General features: G+C 43.1%; 2 protein-coding genes across 2 annotated transcripts; one reads left to right on the top strand and one right to left on the bottom strand.

The window, feature by feature from the left end:
* Window positions 1-426: 426 nt before the first annotated feature.
* Window positions 427-18,030, bottom strand: golgb1 (golgin B1). Its single transcript, XM_034235828.1, is given in 21 exon segments — window positions 427-2,432; window positions 2,532-2,619; window positions 3,000-3,071; window positions 3,162-3,262; window positions 3,507-3,666; window positions 3,985-4,178; window positions 4,319-5,119; window positions 5,656-5,889; window positions 5,959-6,370; window positions 6,454-7,889; window positions 7,891-11,462; window positions 11,815-11,875; window positions 13,462-13,538; window positions 13,637-14,339; window positions 14,553-14,666; window positions 15,151-15,273; window positions 15,381-15,548; window positions 16,480-16,593; window positions 16,713-16,883; window positions 17,047-17,125; window positions 17,921-18,030. Coding segments are annotated over 20 exon segments (8,808 nt in total). The 5' UTR covers window positions 17,116-17,125; window positions 17,921-18,030; the 3' UTR covers window positions 427-2,294.
* A 2,403-nt stretch (window positions 18,031-20,433) lies between these two features.
* guca1a (guanylate cyclase activator 1A) lies at window positions 20,434-23,134 on the top strand. Its single transcript, XM_034235882.1, has 4 exons — window positions 20,434-20,686; window positions 21,907-22,056; window positions 22,136-22,229; window positions 22,746-23,134. Exons 1-4 carry the CDS (start codon window positions 20,489-20,491, stop codon window positions 22,871-22,873), a joined length of 570 nt encoding a protein of 189 aa, XP_034091773.1. The 5' UTR covers window positions 20,434-20,488; the 3' UTR covers window positions 22,874-23,134.
* Window positions 23,135-23,293: the final 159 nt, after the last annotated feature.

Genomic DNA, 23,293 nt, shown 5'->3' with positions numbered 1-23,293 from the left:
CACACCATACACAGTATTAGGAAACAACTGGGTAATAAGGTAATAATATCTCTAAGTACTCGCTGACCATAGTGACTACACATTAAAGGAAATGTTTGTTGTTTTTGCTGTTAAAAAAAGCATCGTAAATTGGGCTCAGACGTCAACGTTTAGCCATGAAAATGATTTTGTGTGAAAAAGTAGCTGAACATAGTTAATTCCTTTTTCTCTTAAATTCTGGCAAATAAAAGCAAATTATTTGAAGGCAATAGATTAAATGTCCCTCCAGGAATTGTAAAAGTCTGCATGAACAATTAAGTAAAACGTTGCTGAACCTGTTTTTCATACCCACTGGCTCTATTTTATTGACTTAGACGTAATACTCATTTGAACTCTTTTAACTTCAATCTTTAAATTCACTGACATCAGTACAGACAGACACAGCTGATGTGTTTAATCTTTATTCTGTGCTAAAAGAAAGTGAAAGTAACTTAACAAAAAGTCCCACAGAGAAGCATTATGTTTTAAAACCAGCAGTTCAATTGTTAAAATATCACAGTTGTTATGTCACTTCAACATTTATAAATGTTTGCTCAATCATCGGATAACGTTTTGTTTTAATTTTATGAATTAAATAAAACCATTAACTGACAAAAGTACTACAGTAATTTAAAATATACCAATGTGGTTTTTCTACACAAATGAGAAAAATAATTAATGCTTGACAAGATCTGTCCCTGATCTAAACCACCATCACTTTTATTACATTTTAGTTTTCTATACAGCCCTTTTTAAAGTTATTTACAGTTAAAGTATATTTCAGTGTGTAACACATGAAGAACATAAACGTTAAAAGAAGATGCACACAGATCCTTCACCAACACTCAGCGATTAAATAAACAGGAATCAAGAGGATGAAGTCAGTATACATGTAGATCATTCTGACTGCTATGGCATTAAATGATGCTACATTAGAGTGGATTATAATGGGATGGATATTGATAGGAAACACGGCAGTCTTTCTCCTCTGGAATGGATCCACACTGCGGTAACATTGTTCACCTGCTGTAAAAAACTACAGAGCAAACTGTAAAATCTGTGCAACAGAAGCCTGGACGGGGAGGGGATCTTATTGGATATGTTAGGAGGGAATACCCACTTCCACCTTACGTACATAATAACAAATATCACTATAATGCTCCCCTTTCTCGTGATTTATATAAGAGGAAAAGAAAAGGAAACACACTACAGGAATGTGTACGAGCAAATATTGCACTGTGCTCCAATTTTGTGCGTGAAATGAGTAGAATAGGAAGAGACTGGATTATAACAGCATGTCCTGAGCCTCAAGCCATCTTCAAATTATAGTTGGACATTTTGACAAATACGCTAGTTCACTGGAAGTGGATGGAAGATTTCCATCACTCAACAGCCAAACATTTCAATAGAAATCGGTAAAATTGACAAAACTGGTAAGTCCGTACTTGAAGTGACCCTTTTAAATCCAATACAAAGGCACATAAAGAACACCATCATGACACACTTCAGAAAGCAAACTTAATCTCCTGTGTCCTTCCTTCTCGGGTTTCCCTTGAAGTCATACACAAGCAACATAATTAAAACCATTAACAACAAACTAAATACATTTAAGTACTTTGGATAAAATATGAATGCTGCGTTCATGTTATTGGGAATAATCGGAAGTTTCCATTTTAGGACGGTACACAACTTCATAATCTCATGTCATGAGACAACAACGCTCATATCTAAAGCAGTAACATTTTACAGAAGTAAAAGTTGGGATACAGTAAGAAACTTAAATAATTAACACATTGCTTATCGATGTCTGCTCCTATGTTATTTGTAACATGGTTATACCGTAATTTGCTGTTCACGTGAAGTGACAGGAAAAATATACTGCTATCAGCGTGTCGTGCTCTATCGAATTAATAAAATACTAAATTGTCTCTGTAACGTCCATGTTGGTAATTGTATGGACTTTATATTAAGTCTTTCTAGTCTTCTGATCACTCAAAACACGTTGTTGTTTTCACATAACGGCTTAAAGCTAATAAAGGCAGAAGAACGACTTCCCACCTCTGTGGATTATCCGAGGGGCGCATGAATGCAGCATTAAATCCTGTAAAGTGCAATGTGTGTGTGGAGAGCCTCTTACACAACTTTTTATAATTGATGACATTAAAAATGAAAACAGATGGATGGCTTGGGTTAGGTCTGCATCAAATTTCCATTTCCTTTCCCCTCCTCTCTCTAACTCTAGATCCTATTGGTCAGGTGTTTAAAGGGAGCGGTTCTCAGAGGAGCCCGCCCAGACACAGCAGCAGCAGGATGTGCACAGTGAGCAGATAGAGGCTGAGCAGCAGAGGGGTGCGCTGGCGGGAGCAGAAAGCCCCCCGCAGCATCCGCATCAAGCTGGGGCCGCCTCTCCGAGCCTGCAGGTGAGAGGACAAGGTTACATCCAGCTCATACGTCTGTATTATTATAGTTACTTTGACAAATGAGGTGGAAGGAGACATTAGAGGGAGCCTTACTCGAGTGACGGCTCCTTCCTGCTCGATAAAAACAGCCGTGTCCGAGTGATCCTCCTCCTGTGCCGAGTGCCATGTACCCTGGCTGTGACTAATAATAATAATAATAATAAAACCGATGTTAGTGGTGATAATTGGTCGATTAAACACATTTATGAGAGCTTAAAGATTCACTTTTTAGAGATGCAGAACAAATATTCTGAAGCACTGTTTATTAACTGCGATTACAAATCATGATCATTCACTCAACATTAAACACATAATAATTAACAATAACAAGCAATTTTGTGATCATGTTTATCAAGTGCTTCTATTGTAATAACTAAGTATCATTGTTTTGGATTGAAAAAAGCAAATTGTCTTTAGAAGCAATCCATTTTACATTACATAGTGATTTGATCATATATACAGTATAACATTAAAGTATTGCTTTAAGTTCCCTTGTCTTTTATCTTGCATCACTTTTCATACCGTTTGAGTTGATCCTGTGTGGCCATCAGCTGCTCCTCAGCAGCCACTCTCTGCTGCATCTCTTGATCTAGCCTGAGGTAAGAATGAAATGGATTAGTATCCGTAAATGTTATCCTTAATCTTTTAAACAGTGTTTCAGGTCAAGCTTGACCTCTACATTACCTTCCCTGCAGCTCTTTGACCTCGGCTATGTATGCATGGCTGTCTGACAGGCTGCTACGCTCCTGTGGGGCTCCGGGAGCGCTGTCCACTTCCTCTGTTCCCTGAACAAAAGATTATAAAGGATCCACGTTATATGAAGCATCCTTATCCTATGTTCTGTAGATGTTATAGGTTTAAATCAAACCTTGTGCAAGCCCCATTTCTGGAGAGCTTTGGATCAAAGTCAAATATTTCTAACAACTTGAAGTCCAATTATTATTCCCAAAGTGAGATGTGGAACCATCTATTAAGGACACACACATCTATAATGTTCCTTTGCAGTCAGAAGTAGCAGCAGCTGTATACCTCTCTCTGATAGTGTTCCTGCTGGAGCTTGGGCTTCTGAGTGCGGGCCTCCTCCAGCATGGCGCTGAGTTGCCGCAGTTGTTGGTCTCTCTCTGAAAGAGTGGTGAGGGTCTGCTGCTTCAGCTGCTCCGCCTGAGCCATCCAGTCCATACGCTCCAGTCTGATAAGACCAAGACAAATTCATATTCATTCACAAACAGAAAAGCAGGGTTCCTACACCTCTAGTATCCTGGTACGTATGGCATTAATGTGTGGCATTTTCTTAATAATAAAAAAGCAACATTGTGATTCATCAAACCTTTCTTCCCATGTCTTAGCGTTTATAGACTTTTGAAAGACGGATTAAAGACATTTATAAAACCAATTAAGGTCCTATTTTAAGATTCATACATTTGAAGACTAATTAAGGTCTTGCCGCGAACCTTGAAACATTCTTGTGGCATTTTGCTTTTCTAAACTCCGTCTCTGTGTTTCTCACCTGAGAGTTTCTATCTGCCGTTTGCCCATTTCCGCCACATTCTCCAGCTGCATGATGATACTGAGCATGTCTTCATTCCTCTTCCTCTCTTCATACAGCTCCTGGCTGACTTTTATCAGCTCTCCGGCTCCAAGTCGAGCCAGCTCTGACTTCAGCTTCTTGAGCTCAGTCGCCTGTGTCTGAAGCTGCTCCAGCTGCACACAAAGAGAAGGAAGGAGAACAAATAGATATTGAAATAGATTTAAATGAAAATCCACAAATATCATATATGTTTTTGCCAGGAGATTTGTGATGTCCATAATATTTACATGTATTTGTCAGACATGTAACTCACCAGTCTCTCCCTGTCATTCTGCAGGGCTTGTAGAGCATTCTTCAGACCCCACACTTCTCCAGTGGAGCCCCCGGGGCTGCTGGGTACTGGGACGCCCCCTGCTTTACTCATCTCCTCCAGTCTCAGGCTCAGGTCCTGGGCCTTGTTCAGAGCCTGGTCCCTGCTGTCCTGCAGGGAGGCCATGGCTTTTGAGAAGGACTGGTTCTCTGCTCTCAGCTGCGTGGTCATCTCTCTCTCTGCCAGCAGACTCTGTTCTACAGCCAGCAGGTCTCTGGCCAGCTCCGCCACCCTCTCCTGAGCGTTCTCTGACTCTGTCCGCATCACCCCCCCCTCCCATCGCAGCTCTGACAGCTCTTTGCTCCTGCCCTGCTGCTCCTGTCTCTCCTTCTGTAATCTCTCCTCCAAAGCCTCTACTTGCTCTCTGGCTGCTTGCAGCTGCTCCCTTAGCTTCTCCACCTCTGCACCGGGAGCATCTATCACCTGTGGTGCAGCCTGGCTTAGAGCCTCCCTTTCCACTTTCACTGTTTCCACTCCCGTCTCTCCGGCTCTGATTACACTCTTTACCTGACTTTCTAATTCCGCAATGCGCGCTCTCTGAGCGGCCAGAAGCTGCTTGTGCTGCGAGTCCTTCATGCTCAGGACTTGGTTCAGTTCATCGCGGTAGCCGTGGAGCTGAGCGGACAGCTGAGACCTTTCAGCATACAGGTCGTCTCTCTGGACCAGCAGAGAGCGCAGCTCTTCTTTCAGGCTGTTGTTCTCCCCTGCCGCCTCTTGGATCAGACCGTCCTTCTCCAGCATCACCTGACACACACAACAACATTCCTATATCATCAGCTGGGCATACAACTCACAGAAAACATGAATGAAAGGGTATATCAAAAGCACCATTACAAGCTCTCTGTGCCTGACATTTTTTGCACTTTCTTAAAAAATGGAGTTTGTCTAAAAGGTTTGCAGACACGTGCCTTAAGCTTCATAGGAATTAAGCCATATGTTCTAATAAAACTTAAAGTTACAACATTTTTTGCAGGATTATTTTTGAGTATTAGGATTAAAATAAAACCTATATCTAGTCAAGCTACCATCCCTCAAACACTTCAGATGTCAAGATTTTTCTAATACAGAAAAGAAAAGGTATGAACTAATGTGTAACTCAGAGAATCATTTTCCTTTTGCTGTGTCTCATTATTGCTTCTTAAACAAGGAGAGCTTGTGAAGAGTGCTCAGGAACTAACAGCTTTGAGCAATTATTTCCAGTTCCTGTGAAGTATTACATTGAAAATAAACATTATTTCCTCTACTACCAATACTCTAAGCTTTAGGTTTGTGTGTGTTACCTGCAGGTGTTTCTCCTCCAGCTGTTTGTACATGTTGAGCACTCGGTCTCTGTCATCCTGCAGGGAGCCCATGGCCTTCATGAAAGAGTCCAGTTTGGTTTTTCTGTTGTTGCTCTCCTCTTCAGCCTTTCGCAGTTTTTCTTCCAGATCCCTCAGTTCCCCTCTCCTCTGCTCCAGCTCCTCCTCAGCTTCCTTTGCCCTGCCGTCGGCCTCCTTTCTAGCCTCCTCTGCAGCCTGGGGAACAAAAACAACCATGAGGAGTGAACAATATAGGGAATGCTGGAGATAAAAACCTATAAATACCTGAGCAACAGCATGCTCCTTCTCTCCCAGCATTTCCACTTCTCTCCTTTCCTTCTCATTTAACTCAGTCTGCAGACTCTCTGTCAGGGCTTTAGAGGAGCGCAGGTCTGTCTCTAGTTGCTCCACGCTCAGACACAGCCGCCTCTCTTCGGCCTCCCGCTCACTCAGCTCTGTCCTGGCTTGGTCCACTTCACCCTGCAGCCGCCCGACAGCCTCCTCCAGAGCTCTGGCCCTCTGGTTGAGACTCTCCGCCTCTCTTTTCAGAGCGTGAGCTTCACTTTGTGCAGCCTGCAGCTCGGATGTGGTTTGCTGCAGCTTGTTTTTCACCTCCTCTAGGGCAGCTTGGCTCTCTGCTACTTTCTTTTCCTCCCCTTCCAGTTTCAGCTTCAAATCTTTCTCTGCCTTCTCCAGCCTTAAAGAAGAAAATAAATCTTGTAAGCTTTAAGCTAAAAAGCAAAAATACAATCAAGGAAAAATGGAAGAGGACGTTTTTACCTGTCAACTGATAGCTGAAGTTGCTGCTTCAGAGCAGATTCTCTCTGAAGCTGTTCTGTCAGATCCTTTGCTCGTGTCTCAGCTTCCCGCACCTCGGCCTCCTTACCCTGCAGAGAGTCACTAAAGCGAGTCTCCCATTGTTTGGTCTCGTCCAAAACTCTGTCTCGGTCGTCCTGCAGTGAGGACATGCAGCGCGAGAAGGCAGCTAACCTGGCCAGAGACTCGTCCAGGCGGGCTTGCAGCTCCTGGGCTCGTCTCTCGGCTGCTCTTGCGACCTCTCTGGCCTCTAGGGTCGCTTCCTCTTCCTTGTCCCGCTCTCTGTCCACCTCGTCCAGTCTCAGCTCCATCTCCTTCAGTTCGCCTCCGAGTCTGAACCTCACAGAGTCCAGGGTCTGCTCCGCCTCTGCTTTCATCGAGGCCTCTCTCTGTTGGACGTTCTGCTCCATGGTACTCCTCTCCGCTATAGCTACGTGTGCCTGCTTCTGGGCCTCATCCAGCTGAGATGTACAGGTATCCAACTCTGCTTCTGTCCTTTTCAGGTCTTCTAGAGTTTTAGAAGTCTCCAGTTGGGATTGTTCTAGCTTATTCTGGAGCTCGTTGTAACCTTGCTGCAGCGCCTTAGCGTCTCTACCCATCTCGCTGATCCTCTCCTGGTACTTGATGCAGTCCCTCTGCAGCTGCCGGACCTCCAGCTGCTTCTCCCTCAGCAGCTCCTCCAGCTGCCGCGCTCTGCTCTGGCTGCCTTCCCTGACCCTCTGAGCGGACCTCAGCTGCTGCTCCAGCTCCCTCTGCTTACCAGACTCTGCTTCTGCTTCTGCTCTCTCTCTCTGTGCTTGCCTCATGTCCTCCTCCAGCCTGGCGGCCCGGTCGCTCTCGCTCTGCGCCTCGGCCTCCAACTCGGCCCGCTCCCTCGCCAACCGCTCCACCTCCCGCTGCAGCTCGGCCAAGTGCTCCCGGTTGTCCGCCGCCTCCTGCTGGTAGTCTGCGATGCTGCCGTTGAGCTGGGCCAGCTGGTTCATCAGACGCTCCTCCAGGTTGTCCTTCTCGGCTTCCAGGCTCCTGAGCAGCTCTTTGAACTGCGCCTCCCTCTTGGCACCCTCCTCCACCAGGCTCCTTTCTCTCTCTTTGCCCTCTTGGAGGCACTTCTCCAGAGAGGCCACAAGGCTCTCCTTCTCTTTACTCTCCTGGAGATCTCGCTCAAGAGAGGCCAGCTCCGCTTTGAGTCTAGCCTCCTGTTGCTGCCACAGTTCCCTCTCTGCATTGACAGCCACTTCCATCTCCCTCATTTTCTCCTCTAATAAAACTTTAACACTTTCAGTCATTTCTGCTTTTTCTGGTGCAGGCGCTGCAGCTATTTGTTCAGCTTGTGTTTCTTCCAAGGGTTTTTCTTTGTCTTCATTCTGACTCTCAACAGGCTCTGCTGTAGACATGGTTATAAACGGATTGCTGGGCAGTGACTACCTCTTCTTCAACAGCTGCATTAGTTATACTGTCCTCTGTCGGTCCTGTTTGTGCAAGCTGTTCCTTCAGTTCCTCAATCTGCTGCCCTAACGAGTCTCTTTCTGCCACAGTAGCATCCAAGTCAGCTTTCAAAGCCCCCAGCTCATCCTGAAGTCTTTCAGCCTCTGCTTTGAGAGCCCTTCCCTCTCGCTTTACCACAGTCTTGTCCTGCATCTCTCTGAGTCTCTCATTCTCTTCCTCTAACTCCATTATTTTCTGCTGCTTTCCTTTGGCAAACTTTCTCATTTTGTCTTTCACCAAATCCACCTCTTTCTGTGCCTCTTCGCCTTGCCTCTCAGCTTCCTGCCTCCCGGCCTCGTGCGCCCTCACCTTGGTCGCGAGGTCCTTCCTCTCCTGCCGGGCGGCTTCCAGGACTCGCCTCACTCGCTCGGCCTCGTCGCTCACGTTTTCGTACGACTTGAGCAGTGTCTCGTACTCGTCCTTCATGCCTTGAACCTTCTCCTCCCATTCTCTGCAGGCTTTGGCGGCCTCTTCTCTGGCCAGCTCCACTTCCCTCTTACAGGCGTCTTTCTCACTCACTACGCCCTCCATGGCCAGCTTGAGGCTCTCGCAGGACGATCCTAAGCTTTGGTTTTCCACTAATGTCCGGTCAACTTCATCAATCAGTCTGACTCTTTCCGCTTTTAGCTTCTCCAGCTCATTTTCAGCGGACTCCATTTTGTGCTTCAGCTTTTTAATGAGCTTCTCAGTTTCAGCCAGCTGTTCCTTTTTGGTTTTGTTTTCTTTTAAGACCTCTTTGCGAGAAATCAGAGCAGCCTGAAGTTTCCTTTGGAGCTGCTGGACCTTTGCCTCGCTGTCTTTTTCTTCCTCTTGCTTCTGTGGAACCTCGACCTCTAACCTCTGGGATTTTTCTTGCTCAGCATTCAGTTCTTCCTGTAAAGAAACTATCAGCTGATCCTTCTGAGACACTGTGTCCTGCATCGAGTGTATGAGAGACTTCTGCTCGCTAAGCTGCTGACCTAGCTCCATGATTTCAAGGTTCTTATTGTCGAGGAACTCCTTGAAGTCCTCCACCTCGGCCTGAAGAGTTGTGATGGAGGATGTCGAATCTTCAGATGTTGCTTTTGCTGCAATTTCCATCTCTGCTTTCAGGGTTTCAGCGTAAGCCTCAGCTTGGTGAAACTTTTCTCTGAGGTCATTCACTTCCTCTGAGAGAGCATCAATCTGTCTTTCCTTTTCTCGCAGTGCCCGCAGCTCTTCACCCAATTCCAATAATTCAGCCTCCTTCAGTGACAAACTGGTGTGGGTTTCCTGCAGCTGCTTCTCTAGCTCTGCGTTAGCCATCCGCACGCTCTGGATTTCTCCTCTGAGGGCTTGCAAAGACTCATCCATTTGTTCAGAAAAGAGCGACTGCTCTGCAGGTTGCTGGACCGGATGACTGGCTTGTGGCTGTGATGAATCTGTCTCTGACGTGGCAAAATCCACCCATTCCTCCTGGACCCAATCACTTGTTGCTTGCTTTTCCATGTGTTCAGACAGTTGCTTGGCCTCTTTGGGAGGTTCAGTGCTTATTTGTTCTTCTAATTCTCTCAATTTAGTCAGAAGCACTTCTCTCTCCGCGCTCTGCTCCTCAGATCGTTCTACGAGCTCGCTGTATTCTTCTTTCTGCTGCTTCAGCTGTTCCCGGTGGTGCCTGTCTTTCTCTTTGGCTTTGCGGATGGTTTCCTTGCGAGATTCTTGAGCCTCCTGAACTTTCTTCTGAAGGGTTTCGCACTCTGCTTCAAGAGAGGCCACTTGGGACCGTAACGCAGTTATTGCAGGGGGACCGTCAGCCTGCTGAGAGTTTTCAGCTTCTTCAATTAGCTTTTTATTCACAGCAAGTGTTTCAGTGAGAACTCGATCCTGTTGAGTCATCTTCAGATCGAGGGCCTCAACCGCCTCTTCTTTGGTTCTCAAAGTTTGTTGGAGTTCGAGGAGTTTGGCCTCCATTTCCTGGATCTCCTGCCCTCTGGATAGTTCTGCCTCTGGGATGTCTGCAGGAGTTTCAACCTCTCGCTCTTTCAATGTCTTCACTTCTACATCGAAATCAGCAACCTTCTTCATGAGCTCTTTGCGTTGCACAAGTGCAGCCTGCAACTTCTTCTTGGTGGTCATCAGTTGGGTCTCCAGCATTCCTTTCTCCTTTCGCACACTAGCGAGTTCATCATCTACCTGAGCGCCTGAGTCTTCAGAACTCTCTTTGGGTTTCTCGTCTCTGACTTTCTCAAAGTCTACTATCTGCTCCTTCAGCGATTTGACTTCACCATTTCTCTGGAACTTCTCTTCCTCTGCTTGGAGGAGTTTTGCTGACATACTGTCATTGAGCTCCGTCGCTTCTTGCTCCTTTTGTCCGAGAAGGAGTTGCAGCTCGCTGATCTCCGTGTCCTTCTTTGATAGAGTGTCATTGTTGAGCTCTGATGTCTGAGAGTATTCCAACATGCTGTTTTCCATCTCTTGGAGTCTCCTTTCGAGCTCAAAGGAGAGGAGCTCCCTTTCCTCCAGCTGAGCACTGAGCATCCTGACATGCCCCTCCTGCTCTGAGAAAGCTTGTTGAGCTGTTTCCAGATCTGCCTGCAGGGCCTGGATCCTCTCTTCCTTAGTTTTACTTCCACTGCTCAAAATGTCTATCTGTTCTTCTAGAAGCTGCATTTCAACACCGTATTTCTCCGCCCCAGAGCTGCTGTTCTGAGAGAGCTTTTCCATCTCCTCTCTGGTGGATTGAAGTTCCTCTTCAAAACTATTGGACTGGGATTCTGCTTCTTCTTTGGCAGCAGTGAGATACTGTGTCTCTTCTTCCAAGCTCTTGATGTTCTCCTGTGACTCTGCAGCTGCCTCTCTGAGCCCCTGAAGCTCAGCCAGAATATCACCGTACCTCTTCTGAAGCTCCTCAGCTAAAGCCTGAGCAAAGACCCGACCAGAGGATATGCTGCCCTCTGTGGTGGAAGAACTCTGCTGAGTCACGTGAACTTGAACCGTCTCTCTGATAATGACAGAGGAGGACTCGACTTGAACTGTGGAGGTTTCCTGCTCCATGCTCGTCGCCTCCCAGGACTGCAGCTGGCTAAAGTCCTGCAGGTTGGACGGCCACTCTTGGCCTCCATCTTGATTCAAAGCTTCCAGGAGGGTCCAGCTGCTGTGGGCCACCTCTGAATCACTACTGGCCACCATCTCATCTGAGGAGGCTCCTTTGGATTCTTCCGGGGACTCAGACTGGTCTCCGATGAGCTCTGGGCTGCTCTCAGTACCAGCAGACATGGAGAAGACTGACGTGTCTTCGGCAACTAAGGTGGTTTCGTCGTCACGTGAATCCTCCATGAAGCCAGAAAGAGCTGCAGAACTGTCATGGGGGGGCGTATCGGCATCCTGACCCTGATCTGGGGTCTGTTCGTAGTTTTCAGACGATGCAACCCCACTGGCGCTCTGCTCAGTGGCCTGTCTGAGGGACTCTCGCAAGGCCAGCAGCTCATTGTCTCTTTCTAAAAGCTGCTGCTCTAGTTCCAGTATGTGCTCTGTGAAAGACAATAACAGGAGATGGGATTTAAAATGTCTGTTACTTCTTGAATTCTCAAAATGTAATTGAATGGCACACTGATTTTGTTATTTTATATAACTGCTGTCACAAAATAAAGAACTCAAAATCTACAGCAGTAGTAGTAGCAAATCACTATAGTTGTAAAATAAAGGTAGTGGAATAGAAGTATAATGTAGCAAAAAATCACTGGCTGACACAACAAGTTATAGCTCAAATCTTTTTTTTTTAAAGTGGCCTAGCCACCAAGAGCTCTTTATTTGTTTGACTGTATGTATGCTTCCATTTCATGTATGAGTTTTATCTTGGAAAAACAAATCCAATTTGTGTACCATGTTTAGCTTCAGTTGAATCCTGGCCCGATGGTTCAGTCACATCATCTCTTTCAGGTGTCTGAAACAAAAACATTTGAAATGGCAGAATTACATTTTTGTTGACCTTATTATTAAAACATATACTAAAGAAACCCATTAAAAAGCTTGACATGGCTTCTATCAGTCCTTAAATATATGTCAGCACTATATATGGCCTTAAGTTAAGACGGGATAAGGTATAACAGTTGATCAGTGCAGAGGGGATATAATAAGGGACATTTCATTACAGAGGATAAGAGCAGTCAACTTGCCCTTTACTCGCAAAATAAAAGCTGACTGTGCAAACGGTATATCAATGAAAAATATGAAAATACAATGTCACAGCTGTCTGACATTGTAGATATTAAGAACTGCTTTAGCTTTTTACACCTCAGCCTATACCAAGCTTTTAGTCCCACAATAACATTTATTTGAAGTTAAAGCATGTGCAGAGGATCACAGAGCTTATTTACAAGTTTACATTGTATACAAAACAAGTTGCTTCTTCTTCAGCCTAGCATTAGCATGATGTTTATAAATCATAGCTGGTGTGAATGCATGCAAAATGCTCTGTTTGGAATGTGACAAAACCGGATAGACCACATTTTTAGCTGACCAGGCTCGCATTGTGATCGTTCCTCAGATATGTGTGACTGTGATCCGTGCAGCATGACCACAATTTAAAGAAGAAAACCTGCCCAGCGAGTAGGGCTGCTCAATTAAATCGTATTTTAATCGCAATTACGATTTTGGCTTGCAACGATTATGAAAACAACATAATTGAAATAAAATGATTATTATAAAAAATAAAAATAAAAATGTATTATTGCTTTTTCAGTTGAATTATACTTAAAGTTCAAAGTAATCAACTGTTAAAAACATACTGTTTAAATATTTGTTTTCAAAGTAAATGGATAATCGTTTTTAATAATCGTGATATCAATTATTGACCCAAATAATCGAGATTATGATTTTTGCCATAATCGAGCAGCCCTAGCAGCGAGTTGACAGGTCACCCAACTCTTCCTATCGGTCGAATGTCTTTGACAGAAACGACAGAGAATCTAGTCTTCCCTGACAAATCATGATTTAAAGATAAATCTGACTGACTTAAGCACTTTGAATTGCCTTGTGTTGAAAAGTGCTATATAAATAAACTTGCCTTGCCTTGCCTTGCCTTGCCTTGCCTTGCCTTGCCTTGCCTTGCCTTGCCTTGCCTTGCCTTGCCTTGCCTTGCCTTGCCTTGCCTTGCCTTGCCTTGCCTTGCCTTGCCTAATTACTAATATGTACCTATAAATGTTCTCACTTTGTACAGAAATCACGTGCACACACAAAGTTACCATTAGATTGAAGAAACATGTCCAACTGTAAGTCAGTAAAAAATAATGAAAACCAAAACTTTCCATTTCAGTATGGACAGTCTTATAAACTCCATCGCAATGTAGGACTGAGAGTTGTTATAATTCAATAGTGTAATTTTAACAATAAATGATGAGTATATTTCTAAATTTGTTTAGAAGGAAACTGGAGGACAGCGATTAAATACAAGGTATAAATGCAAAAGCCTAATGCATCCCGATACAGATCATATGTAAATATCAGAAGTTACATTGTCTTAGCACTCACTGTTATAAGGTTATGCTCCAGCTGTTGTACCCTGGCAGCGGTTTCCTCATGTTCTGTGGTATGTCTGTCAAGTTGATCTGAAAATTGAAGATTCATGTTATAGCATCTTAATAAAAAGGCTTGACACAAACACACATAACTTCATAAACAAACACAAACAAACACATGATGTTACCATGAAGGGTTTCCATGGTGTGGGTGAGATGTGCACAGCGTTCCTCGCTCTCACTGCGTTCCTCTCTCAGCCTGGTCAGTTGTGTCTCAATAGTCTGCACAGTGTCCAGGAACAGGGAGAGGTCAGAAGGGACGGGGACTTCCACTGCTGCTTGCTCATCCTCGACAGCCAAAAAGCGAAGATGTTTCCAAATCTCAGCCAAGACCTCCCCCTTCTTCTGGGCATCTTCATGTTCCTCCTTCAGTGAGGCCAGCTCCTGCTCCAGCTTATCTACTTCTGATTGCCCCCTCTCTGAAGCGTCCTCGCTGGAATGAACAACAGCCTCTCTCAGGGATGCAAGCTCGCTTTCAAGCTGCAGTATTTCCGCCCTGTCGCTCTCTGAAGCATCATGGCTGGCTTGTACGGCTGCAAATTCAGCCTCTTTCATCAGAGACAGCTCTCTCTCCAATCTGGCGAATTCCATCCTCTCCCTCTCCAGAGCTTCCACATTCCCATGCTCTGCCTCTCTCAAAGCGGCCAGCTCACCACCTTGCCTCACCAGCTCCGCCCTGTCCCTTTCCAAGTCCTCCAGGCTGGATCTGAGGGCTGCCACTTCTGCATCGGCACTGCTGGCCTGTCCGCTCCACTGCTGCCTCTCCTCCTCCCGCTGCTTGGCGGCCTCGGCCAGCTCCTGCTCCATCTGCCGGAACTGAGCGGTCAGGATCTGTGCAGAAATTAGACCAGAAAGAAGCAGGACTTGAGTGGGTGTGTTTTGTGTGGCTACGTCAAACAATGCATAATAATGTTGTGCCATCAAGATGAGGGTGTGTCTGTTTGAACAGTTTTCTTTTCATCTAGCAGGAGCAAGAATAATTGCAACATCTGCATGTGCTGCCAGTGTGCAGAACAGTCCACATGCACTGAATCCAAACCGTACCTGTTTCTGTTGATCAGCGCTGCTCACTTCCTGCTGCAGCATTTCTAGCACTTGGGATCGAGAGTTGAAGGCCTCCTCGAGCTCCTCACAGCGCCTCTGTGCTGCATACAGGGCCTGGGAGAGCAGAACAACATCGTGACCAAATGACTGTATTAATGGTGAATGAATCTGTGATGTGTGGACATCATTTGCTATTTTACAAGCTAAAAAAACATTGCTTGTTGTGTTAACCCCCTTAAGATGATCAGAAGCAAATTCCAGTGATTTGCCAGTTATCCGTTTCCTCCAGAGTAAAGTGTTTAGCTCGTGTTCATCGGCTATGTTAGGACTAGAAGGTGTTATACTGTATGTTTTTATGTTAAAAAAAAACAGACTTAACTAAATTGACATTTCATTAACCTATGTTTATTTGCGGTAATAACAAGCAGACTAATTGATAATCACCATATTACTAAGTTGTAGCTATACAAATCAACAAAAAGAGAATAGAAAGAGAAGGAAAACCAAACAAATTCTTGGAGTAGGGGTTAAATGGGTTGATAAATATATAATCCTCACTTTGAATGTAAGTTATTTAAAGCACTCTTGGATGTTGTACCTGCTGAAGCTGGCCATCACTCTGAGACTGTGCTGTGACCCCCAGCAGCTCTTCTTCATGTTTCTGGATCTGTTCCTGGAAACGCACGTCCTTCTCACAAACCACAGCCTGCAGTTTCTGCAACTGAAAACAAAAGCACAATAATTCATTTAGAAAGCAGAATCATGAATGAACTCTGTAATTGTTTTACACGATATGTCTATATGTTGCTATAAACACAGTTATGTCACCTGTTCAGCGTGGGCACATTCCTTGTCCTGAAGGCTTTGCCCTGTGGTCCGGAGTCGCTCCTGCAGCTCTCTGCTGTTCGCCTCCTCCTCCCTCAGCCTGATCCTCAGTTCTTGGAGCTCCTCCTCGACTGCAGGACCGGCTCCAGTGAAAGAGCTGTCTGGACTCTGCTGTAGACAAAGCAGATGTTGGAATCAGATAAAAGCATTGAGCCTTATTGTTGGTTTTTAGTGAACAAGGGGCATATCTCAGTCTATATAGGAACTGAACAATAGGAACTATACAGGATACTGGAGGATGTTTTGCTACCATCATACAACCATGACCATTTGAAGTGTTCATACACACATTTAAAGAAGAAATTACAGGACTTTAAAGCACTCTCCATGTACTTTTTTCAATTTTCAAGGATTACACTCGACATGGTAGGCACTAGGGCTGCACGATATATTGTGTCGTGACGATAATCGCGATATGCGCATGCGCAATATTCACATCGCGTGGACGTGCGATTACATTTTTTTTTAAATTTATACATTTTTTTTTTTTTTAATATTAAGTAGGCAAATTAACTCAAACACGTCATGTTACAATTATTTTGCTGCTTGCTACAAAAGGAAAACTTGCGCGGCTCTCATATCAGGGGTACTTGAGTGAGTGACATGCAGGCTCTGCATGCACAGCAAACCACCAATCACAATCAAATCTCCAAAGCAAACGGACCTGGTGATTAAAGGTAAAAACACTGAATAAAGTAGTTTCATGTGTTTCTCCAGGGCAGTTCTGCGCTGCTAACCGAGCTAGCTCAGCTTGTTGCTCTGATAACTTAAGATCCAGACGTCCGTGACTAAAATCCTTCATCCGGTTAAATATGGTTAAAGAAATACCAATTGTATAGCATGAAAGTTCAAGAAAGGATGGTTTACGGGGAAAAAAACTGTCTTTTCTTCAATTCCTGTATGTTTACATATCGCAATATATATATATATATATATATATATATATATATATCGCAGGGGGGAAAAAAGATCGCAATGTCAGTTTTTTCCAATATCGTGCAGCCCTAGTAGGCACCCTGTATTAAGCCTTATTCAAACTTACTGGTGCCCCTCCTTGTCCTTTCAGCTCAGTGATCTGTTTGCTGAGTGAAGCCATCTTGGCTTTGGCCTGCAGTTTGAGTTTGGTGAAGCGGGCCTCAGCTTCGTCTTTCTCATTCTGTGGATATAAAGCAAAAAAACATAAGCGCTAATTGATAAAAGACATTGGCATAAAGAATACGATTAAGAGACTTTTGGACTCTCGATAGCAGACTCACACACACACAGGTTATTTACCTTGAGCTTTGCATCTTTGTCAAACAGCTCATTGTCTTTTTCTCGGATGAGCTCCTTCAGCTGGACCACCAGTTGTTCCAGATGAGCCAGCCTCTCCAAGGCCTCCTCAGGGGCCTCCGACTCCCCTGGAGCCTGGCCCTCACCGGCGGGGAGCTGAGGCACCAGAATGCCCTGATCAAGGAAAGAGAGAAGTTACATTTATTTGTTATGGTTAACTTTGTAAAACGAACCTGCACAGCTGAAATTGGACCAGACATCTTTAGCTGAAAAGTAGAAGACACACTGAGCAAAACTCTTCATAATGATTTTTCATACTGTACTGTTGCTTTCTCACCTGTGGGTCTCCATCTTGGCCCTCCTCTCCAGAGAGCTCCTGGAGGACTGTGGCCAGACGGCTGAACATAAAGATGCCACTGTGAGGGGGAACAATATAACATCAGTAATGATGGTCAAATGTTTCCTTATCTGCTTCTAAAACATTCCTTCCTGTTTACATTTAGTCAATAAGTGTATTAAAGAATTCCATGTCCATGGCTCCTTCTTTAACTGTGCAGGAATTTAGTGTTGTTACAATTGTGTAAAATATTAACAACTTAGAATGAACATGAATATTACATTATTTTCTATATTTTGTTATTTTCAGAACAAGGCATTTTGCAGAACCATGCTTACAGAAATAACTATTCAACTTATTCTGTGCTAACATTTTCCCATACTTTGTAATTATTTGCCTTTCCTCCCTCACGCAAATATGTGCAAAGCAACACATTGGCAGAGATCCCGACCTATCTTCTCCGAGTTGGATCGAACAGAGTCGACTTCCTCCGAACCAGCCTGACTTTCCACTGCGGCTGCGTCACTCTTTTTGTGAACAGCAACGATTATAGCTAGCTAACGCGAAAATGGACGGCAAACTTTGCAAGAGGCTGGACAATGGTGTCTTTAAAAATTAGAAGACACATATTACGATTAAGAAACAGCAGTGTGAAGGGGACACTGTGCCAAGACACCCGGTGTTTACTCTGGCTGTAGTTTGCACAATTACAGTAAGTAAGCTAATGCTACTTAATGCTATCTAACGCTGGTAAATAAGGACAGCTTCTTAAAAAATGCACAGCTGAGTTTTTCTCCTTGACGGATGACAGCTCTACTTTGCAACCCAGTGACAGGTGGAGCTTTTTTTTAAAAAGAAGGACATTTTGACTCACCTGTTCGAGTGCTTTCCAGGTGAATGTATCTGCTTTTTATGTGATATATTTCCTCGGATGGATGTCAGAGCATAGCCACATCACCAAACATTCCCGGAAACAACATTTCCTGTGTTCTGATTGGACAGCCGGGATCTGCGTGTATAAGGGACTGTCTGCAAATTCACAGGCGTGTACTTTTTGAGGGACTATCTGCATTTAATATTTATTTTTAAAAAACATTAAATTAGCCTCCAAACAGTATAATGATGGCAGGACATGAACAAAGTTTGATCATGATCATCAACCATGGCAAGCAGCTTGGGAGGAGTCTGCTGATGCTGTTTCACTACACCACAGTGTTTGTGGCCTTTGTGGGGCGCACAGTGCAGTGGATGGTGGACGCAGTGAAGTGGACCAGCCTGTTTGCACGCTACACGGTGTCAGTGTTTGACTCCATCTACAAATATCTGCACTGGGGAAAGAGGATAAGTGTCGCTGGTGGAGGTGCCAGAGATATCTGCCCGAGCTCTGACATGGATCATCAACATTGACTAAACTTATTTTAACTGTGTTGTCTACACCTAAGGCCAAATTGAGACAACCACAAAGACCGCACCGTGGACCTGAAGGGGATTTGGAAACTGAATATTAAGGACAATGAGGCCTTACTGAAAACATATAGCTGTTTACTTTTTTAAGCTTTTAAATATAGCTATTTGTTATGTGGTTACATAATATGTGTATTCCATCATTCGAATTTGTCTTAAAGCTCTTCCAAAATGTTGGAAAATATTGCTCTATTTGGGAGGTAAAAGTGTTGCTGCGTTTCGTCACTCATATCTGCTGTTAATGCAAATGGGTTACAGGGTAATGCAAACTAGAGTAAAATGTGTTTCCTCTTCCGAATCTCATTATTGCACTACAGCAGGTGTAGGATTTTTGATTGAAAGCTACCAGCCAAATGTTGATTTTCTGTCTGAAGCATATTTAATTTAGCTGCAAAATATATTGTTTTTGTCCAGCAGGCCAATTCTTATGTGGTATTAGTAATGAAAATCCTTGAATGAACAATGAGCTTCCTGTGGAGATTATGCTTCCTGTGGTTTTCCTGTCATAATCTGAAACTATTATCCTATTTTGCAAGTGTTATGGCCAGTTACGCTGCTCCTGAATGTATTCCAGAGGCAACTACTATGAATTAAACCATTCTTTAAATGTCGATGTCAATGTCAAATTGGAAGTGAAATGTTGCTTTAAAAGGACCCACAGCTGCATTTACTAATGACGTTTTTATTTTTTGTTTTGTATTAGTGCATATATTTGAATATCAATATTTTTGATAGCTCATTTAGCTTCCAGTTTATGCACTAACAATGTATATATCTGTTATTTGTCTGTTTTAATGACTAATGAAGTTTTAAGAATGCATTGTTGGAAACACTAACTGCACTTATCTGCTAAATACCACTAACACAATACTGCTTAGGAAGAAATGTATATTTAGGAAGTGAGACTTCATTTCATACAGAAGCACTAAGACATGATGGATTTATTATTTTACTTGTTTCTGGTATCGTCACTGAGATCAAAAAGCTTTTTGCATTGTTTTTAAAGTAATGACACTAACTGTTATGTTTAATAATCAGCCATGCCTTCTTGGTTTTAAACTGTGGTATCCCAATAAAATTCTCTATCGAATATATAGTAATATTTTTATTTACAGCACCTTTAAAAACAAAGTTACAAAGTGCTTCACATGGTTAAACAAAAACTAACATAAGATACATGAACTATGCAAGGGTAATTATCACATTGTAAAGTGAGATGGTATGATTATAATAGGAAGTCGCATGTTAACATTGTAGGCATAAAACTGAATAATTTTCACTGTGACTAAGTAATAATACTTAGGTTTTTCAGTTTAAATATAGAAAAATAGAAATGTTGGTATGATGTGGTAGGACAGTGTTATAGACGTAGTACTGTATAACAAAAAAAATAGGCTAAAACGGAAAAAATAAATACTGGGGAAAAAAAGCATCAAGGTGCAAGATATGTTTTGAGACATGATTTTGATTTGATTTGATTCTGCAAATCTCAGAAATAGAGCAGCAACTAAAGATCATTTTTTATGAATTCTCAATCTGCTGAGTAGTGTGTTTTGTAATGTGCATAGTGTAAAACAAGAACGCAACACCTGCTGGAGTCCTCAGTTCAGATGCATTATGTGATGGATGTCCCTCGTCTCCACATGACGGTAGAAAGCTGCATCTTGTGTGTCAGCAGTTCTCGTGGTAAATATGGATGGAGAAGTCCACCTGGCCTTTCAATGGGCCGATTATGCTGATCATCTGCCTCTGTCCGGCTTACAGACAGTGATTAGATATTTATATATACAGTCTATGGATTAGACCCAAGGAGGACGTCCCCAGCTACAAAAGGCCCCCCCATCAGCTGCTGCTCTCCCCCTTAGCCCTGTTGTTGTGTGACTGTGACGAGGGATAACATCCCCTTCACAGTAGACCAGCAGCTGCAGAAAAGAGGTTCAAGGTATCTTCTCCCTACACACCCAGGTGTCAAAGAGGAATGGGTAACTCATCCTCAAGCACCGTGGACGACCTGCAGGCGGTGGAGATGCACCTCTGGTACAAGAAGTTCATGACGGAGTGTCCCTCGGGTCAGCTCACCCTGCACGAGTTCAAGCAGTTCTTCGGCCTGCGTGGCCTGGACCAGGAGGCCAACACCTACATCGAGCAGATGTTCCGCACGTTTGACATGAACAAAGTAAGATTCTGTACATTCAAATACAAAGTTCAAGAGGGTTTAGACTTCGGTTGCAGAGAAAAAACGTTTTTTTTATATATCTGAGAGGGTCAGGATTTGATGGTATATGCAGAGATGGCAAAAGTACACACATCCTTTACTCAAGTAGAAGTACAGATACTCGTGTTTAAAAATAAAATACTGACTAAACTTCTTTACTCAAGTAAAAGTAAAGAAGAATGGGCTTCGAAATGTACTTCAGTAAAAAAAGTACCCATAACTAGCAGCTGTTTTAAAGAGTACCCTTTATATTAATAGAACAATAATGTCATTGTTAGCTAATGAATGTTTCCATGCTGAACAACGGCAACTTGACAACGTTTTCATTGGTCGCTCTTCTTTAGAGAAGACCAGGAAATGATGGATACACGGATCGTGTTCAAATCAATAGGCAATGACTCTAAATAATAATGATCACGCCACCAAACACAGATTCAAACTAAAGTAAACCTGTTTTCAAAATGTAAGAAGTAGAAAGTACAGGTATTTGTGTTACACATGTAGTAGAAGTAAAGGGGAAAAGTCGTCAGAAAAATAAGGAGTGGAGTAAAGTACTGATACCAGAAAAATGTACTCAAGTACAGTAACGAAGTATTAGTATTCCACTACTTCCCACCTCTGGGTATATGTGGGGTTTCTAGTTTGCGTCATGTTTTGCATTTCTTTCTACTCCCTTTTAAAGAGACAGAGTAAACTAAATAAATACCATGTGGACATAAAGACGTTATTGACATGAGATGAAGAAAGACTTAAGTTTGTGTGCATCAGTGAGTTATTCTGTCTTTATTATCTACACTGAATATACAATTATAACTCAAACAAGCGGTTCAGTTATCTCCCAGCTACACGCTTGTAAACCCCGGATCATGTTTATTAAGATTGTCTGGGAGCATGAACAGGGTCATCGCTATATTTAGGCCCCCTTCAGCTCACAAAAGGTCATGTTAATCTCTCTGCATGATTTCAACTATGGGATTATCTGTGAGATTGTTGATGTTGTTTGGACAGTCCCTGGAGATGACCCTGTGGCACACTTTATTTCACACAGATAGAATTTGAAAGTTGAAATGAAGGTACCGTCGTCAGTGATTTTTATCTTTGAATGTGTGAAAATAGTTAAATATTAATCAGACGATGATGTATAATCATTGATTGATGTTTTTCCCCACTTGTTTTTGCAGGACGGCTACATAGACTTCATAGAGTATGTGGCTGCTCTCAGTCTGGTGATGAGAGGGAAGATGGAGCACAAGCTGCGCTGGTATTTCAAACTCTATGATGTGGATGGTAATGGTTGCATTGACCGGCATGAGCTCCTCAACATCATAAAGGTACAGCATATCATGCACTCTCTATTTTATAGCAACTCATGGTCTCATCATGGCATATTGATATACTCTGTTCCTGCAGGCTATCCGTGCCATCAATGGGAATGAAAGTCAGGAAGATTCCGCTGAGGATTTCACTAACCGCGTGTTTGACAGGATCGATATAAACGGAGATGGTGAGTGTGTGAGATTTAGAACATTGGGAGGACAGTGTTGAGACATTTATCAGCTGTGAGGCTGTCTTGAGGCTAAAATCTATGGAAGACCAGACATAAAAAAAATTCCTTTATTTTTAACCGTAGTATTTATTTTATTCTCAGAAATTCAACTTTAATCCTAAAATGTCAAGTTAATTTTCAGTAATTTAAGAATGTAATTATCGATTAAATGGTTCTTACACAAAATGCAACTGAATAAAAAAAATGTAATGAATAATAAATGTTCATATTCATTTGTTCTCATGGTAGGCACTAATTTTCTTCTGTAGAAAACCAGACAATCACAACAACACAATATTATGTGGATGGCTGATGAACTTCCAACAATCCTTAAATCGTTACCAAAGGATGTTAATTCAACAAGTACAATGTAATACATGAAATGCAATTTTAAAACGGGGGTGTGGGACTATTTTTACTTGACTTAATTTGGGAGAAAACTGCATGTTTTTAAACGTCTTTTCCCTCTAACAGGCGAGCTCTCCTTGGAGGAGTTTGTGGCCGGTGCTCGAGGTGACGAGGATTTCATGGAGGTGATGATAAAAAGCCTGGACCTGACCCACATCATGACGATGATCCACAATAGGAGGCACAGTGTTTAGTGCCTGCCCCGATGACTTTATCCTTATACACAATTCAACCTGAGAGTTCAGTACATGGCCTCTGAAGAAAAGGTCTTTCATAGACTAAGATTTCTATAAAGATTTAAACCAGGTTATTGTAATTCTGCTGCAAACTCTGACATATCTTATTTCTAACCTCTAAAAGAATCACATATGCATTTGGATGACCTTTGCAAAGTGGTACTTGTCTTTGTTTATCGTCGCTGAGCTCTCCCAAGGACACCTTGGCACGAGGGATGATCTCTCAGACGGTCCACTTACCCACAGATTCCCTCAGGGATTAAACAGGGAGAAAGTGGAGCAGAGTGGCAGTTATATGCACTTAATGCTTTCCAAATCTGTATTTTCTGGGCGTCTACATCAAAATACTTAATGACTTTTTACTTGTTCTTGCAGCGT

This window comes from Gymnodraco acuticeps, unplaced genomic scaffold (assembly GCF_902827175.1).
Source record: "Gymnodraco acuticeps unplaced genomic scaffold, fGymAcu1.1, whole genome shotgun sequence".
NCBI lineage: Eukaryota > Metazoa > Chordata > Actinopteri > Perciformes > Bathydraconidae > Gymnodraco > Gymnodraco acuticeps.
This window is presented reverse-complemented; position numbering and strand designations above follow the sequence as displayed.

What these genes read in the sequence shown, in the direction of transcription:
- guca1a (XM_034235882.1), top strand. Translation starts at nt 20,489, where the DNA reads ATGGGTAACTCATCCTCAAGCACCGTGGACGACCTGCAGGCGGTGGAG. An exon ending in GCACGTTTGACATGAACAAA is followed by an intron (nt 20,687 to 21,906) that starts GTAAGATTCTGT and finishes TTGTTTTTGCAG; the next exon opens with GACGGCTACATAGACTTCAT. An exon ending in AGCTCCTCAACATCATAAAG is followed by an intron (nt 22,057 to 22,135) that starts GTACAGCATATC and finishes CTGTTCCTGCAG; the next exon opens with GCTATCCGTGCCATCAATGG.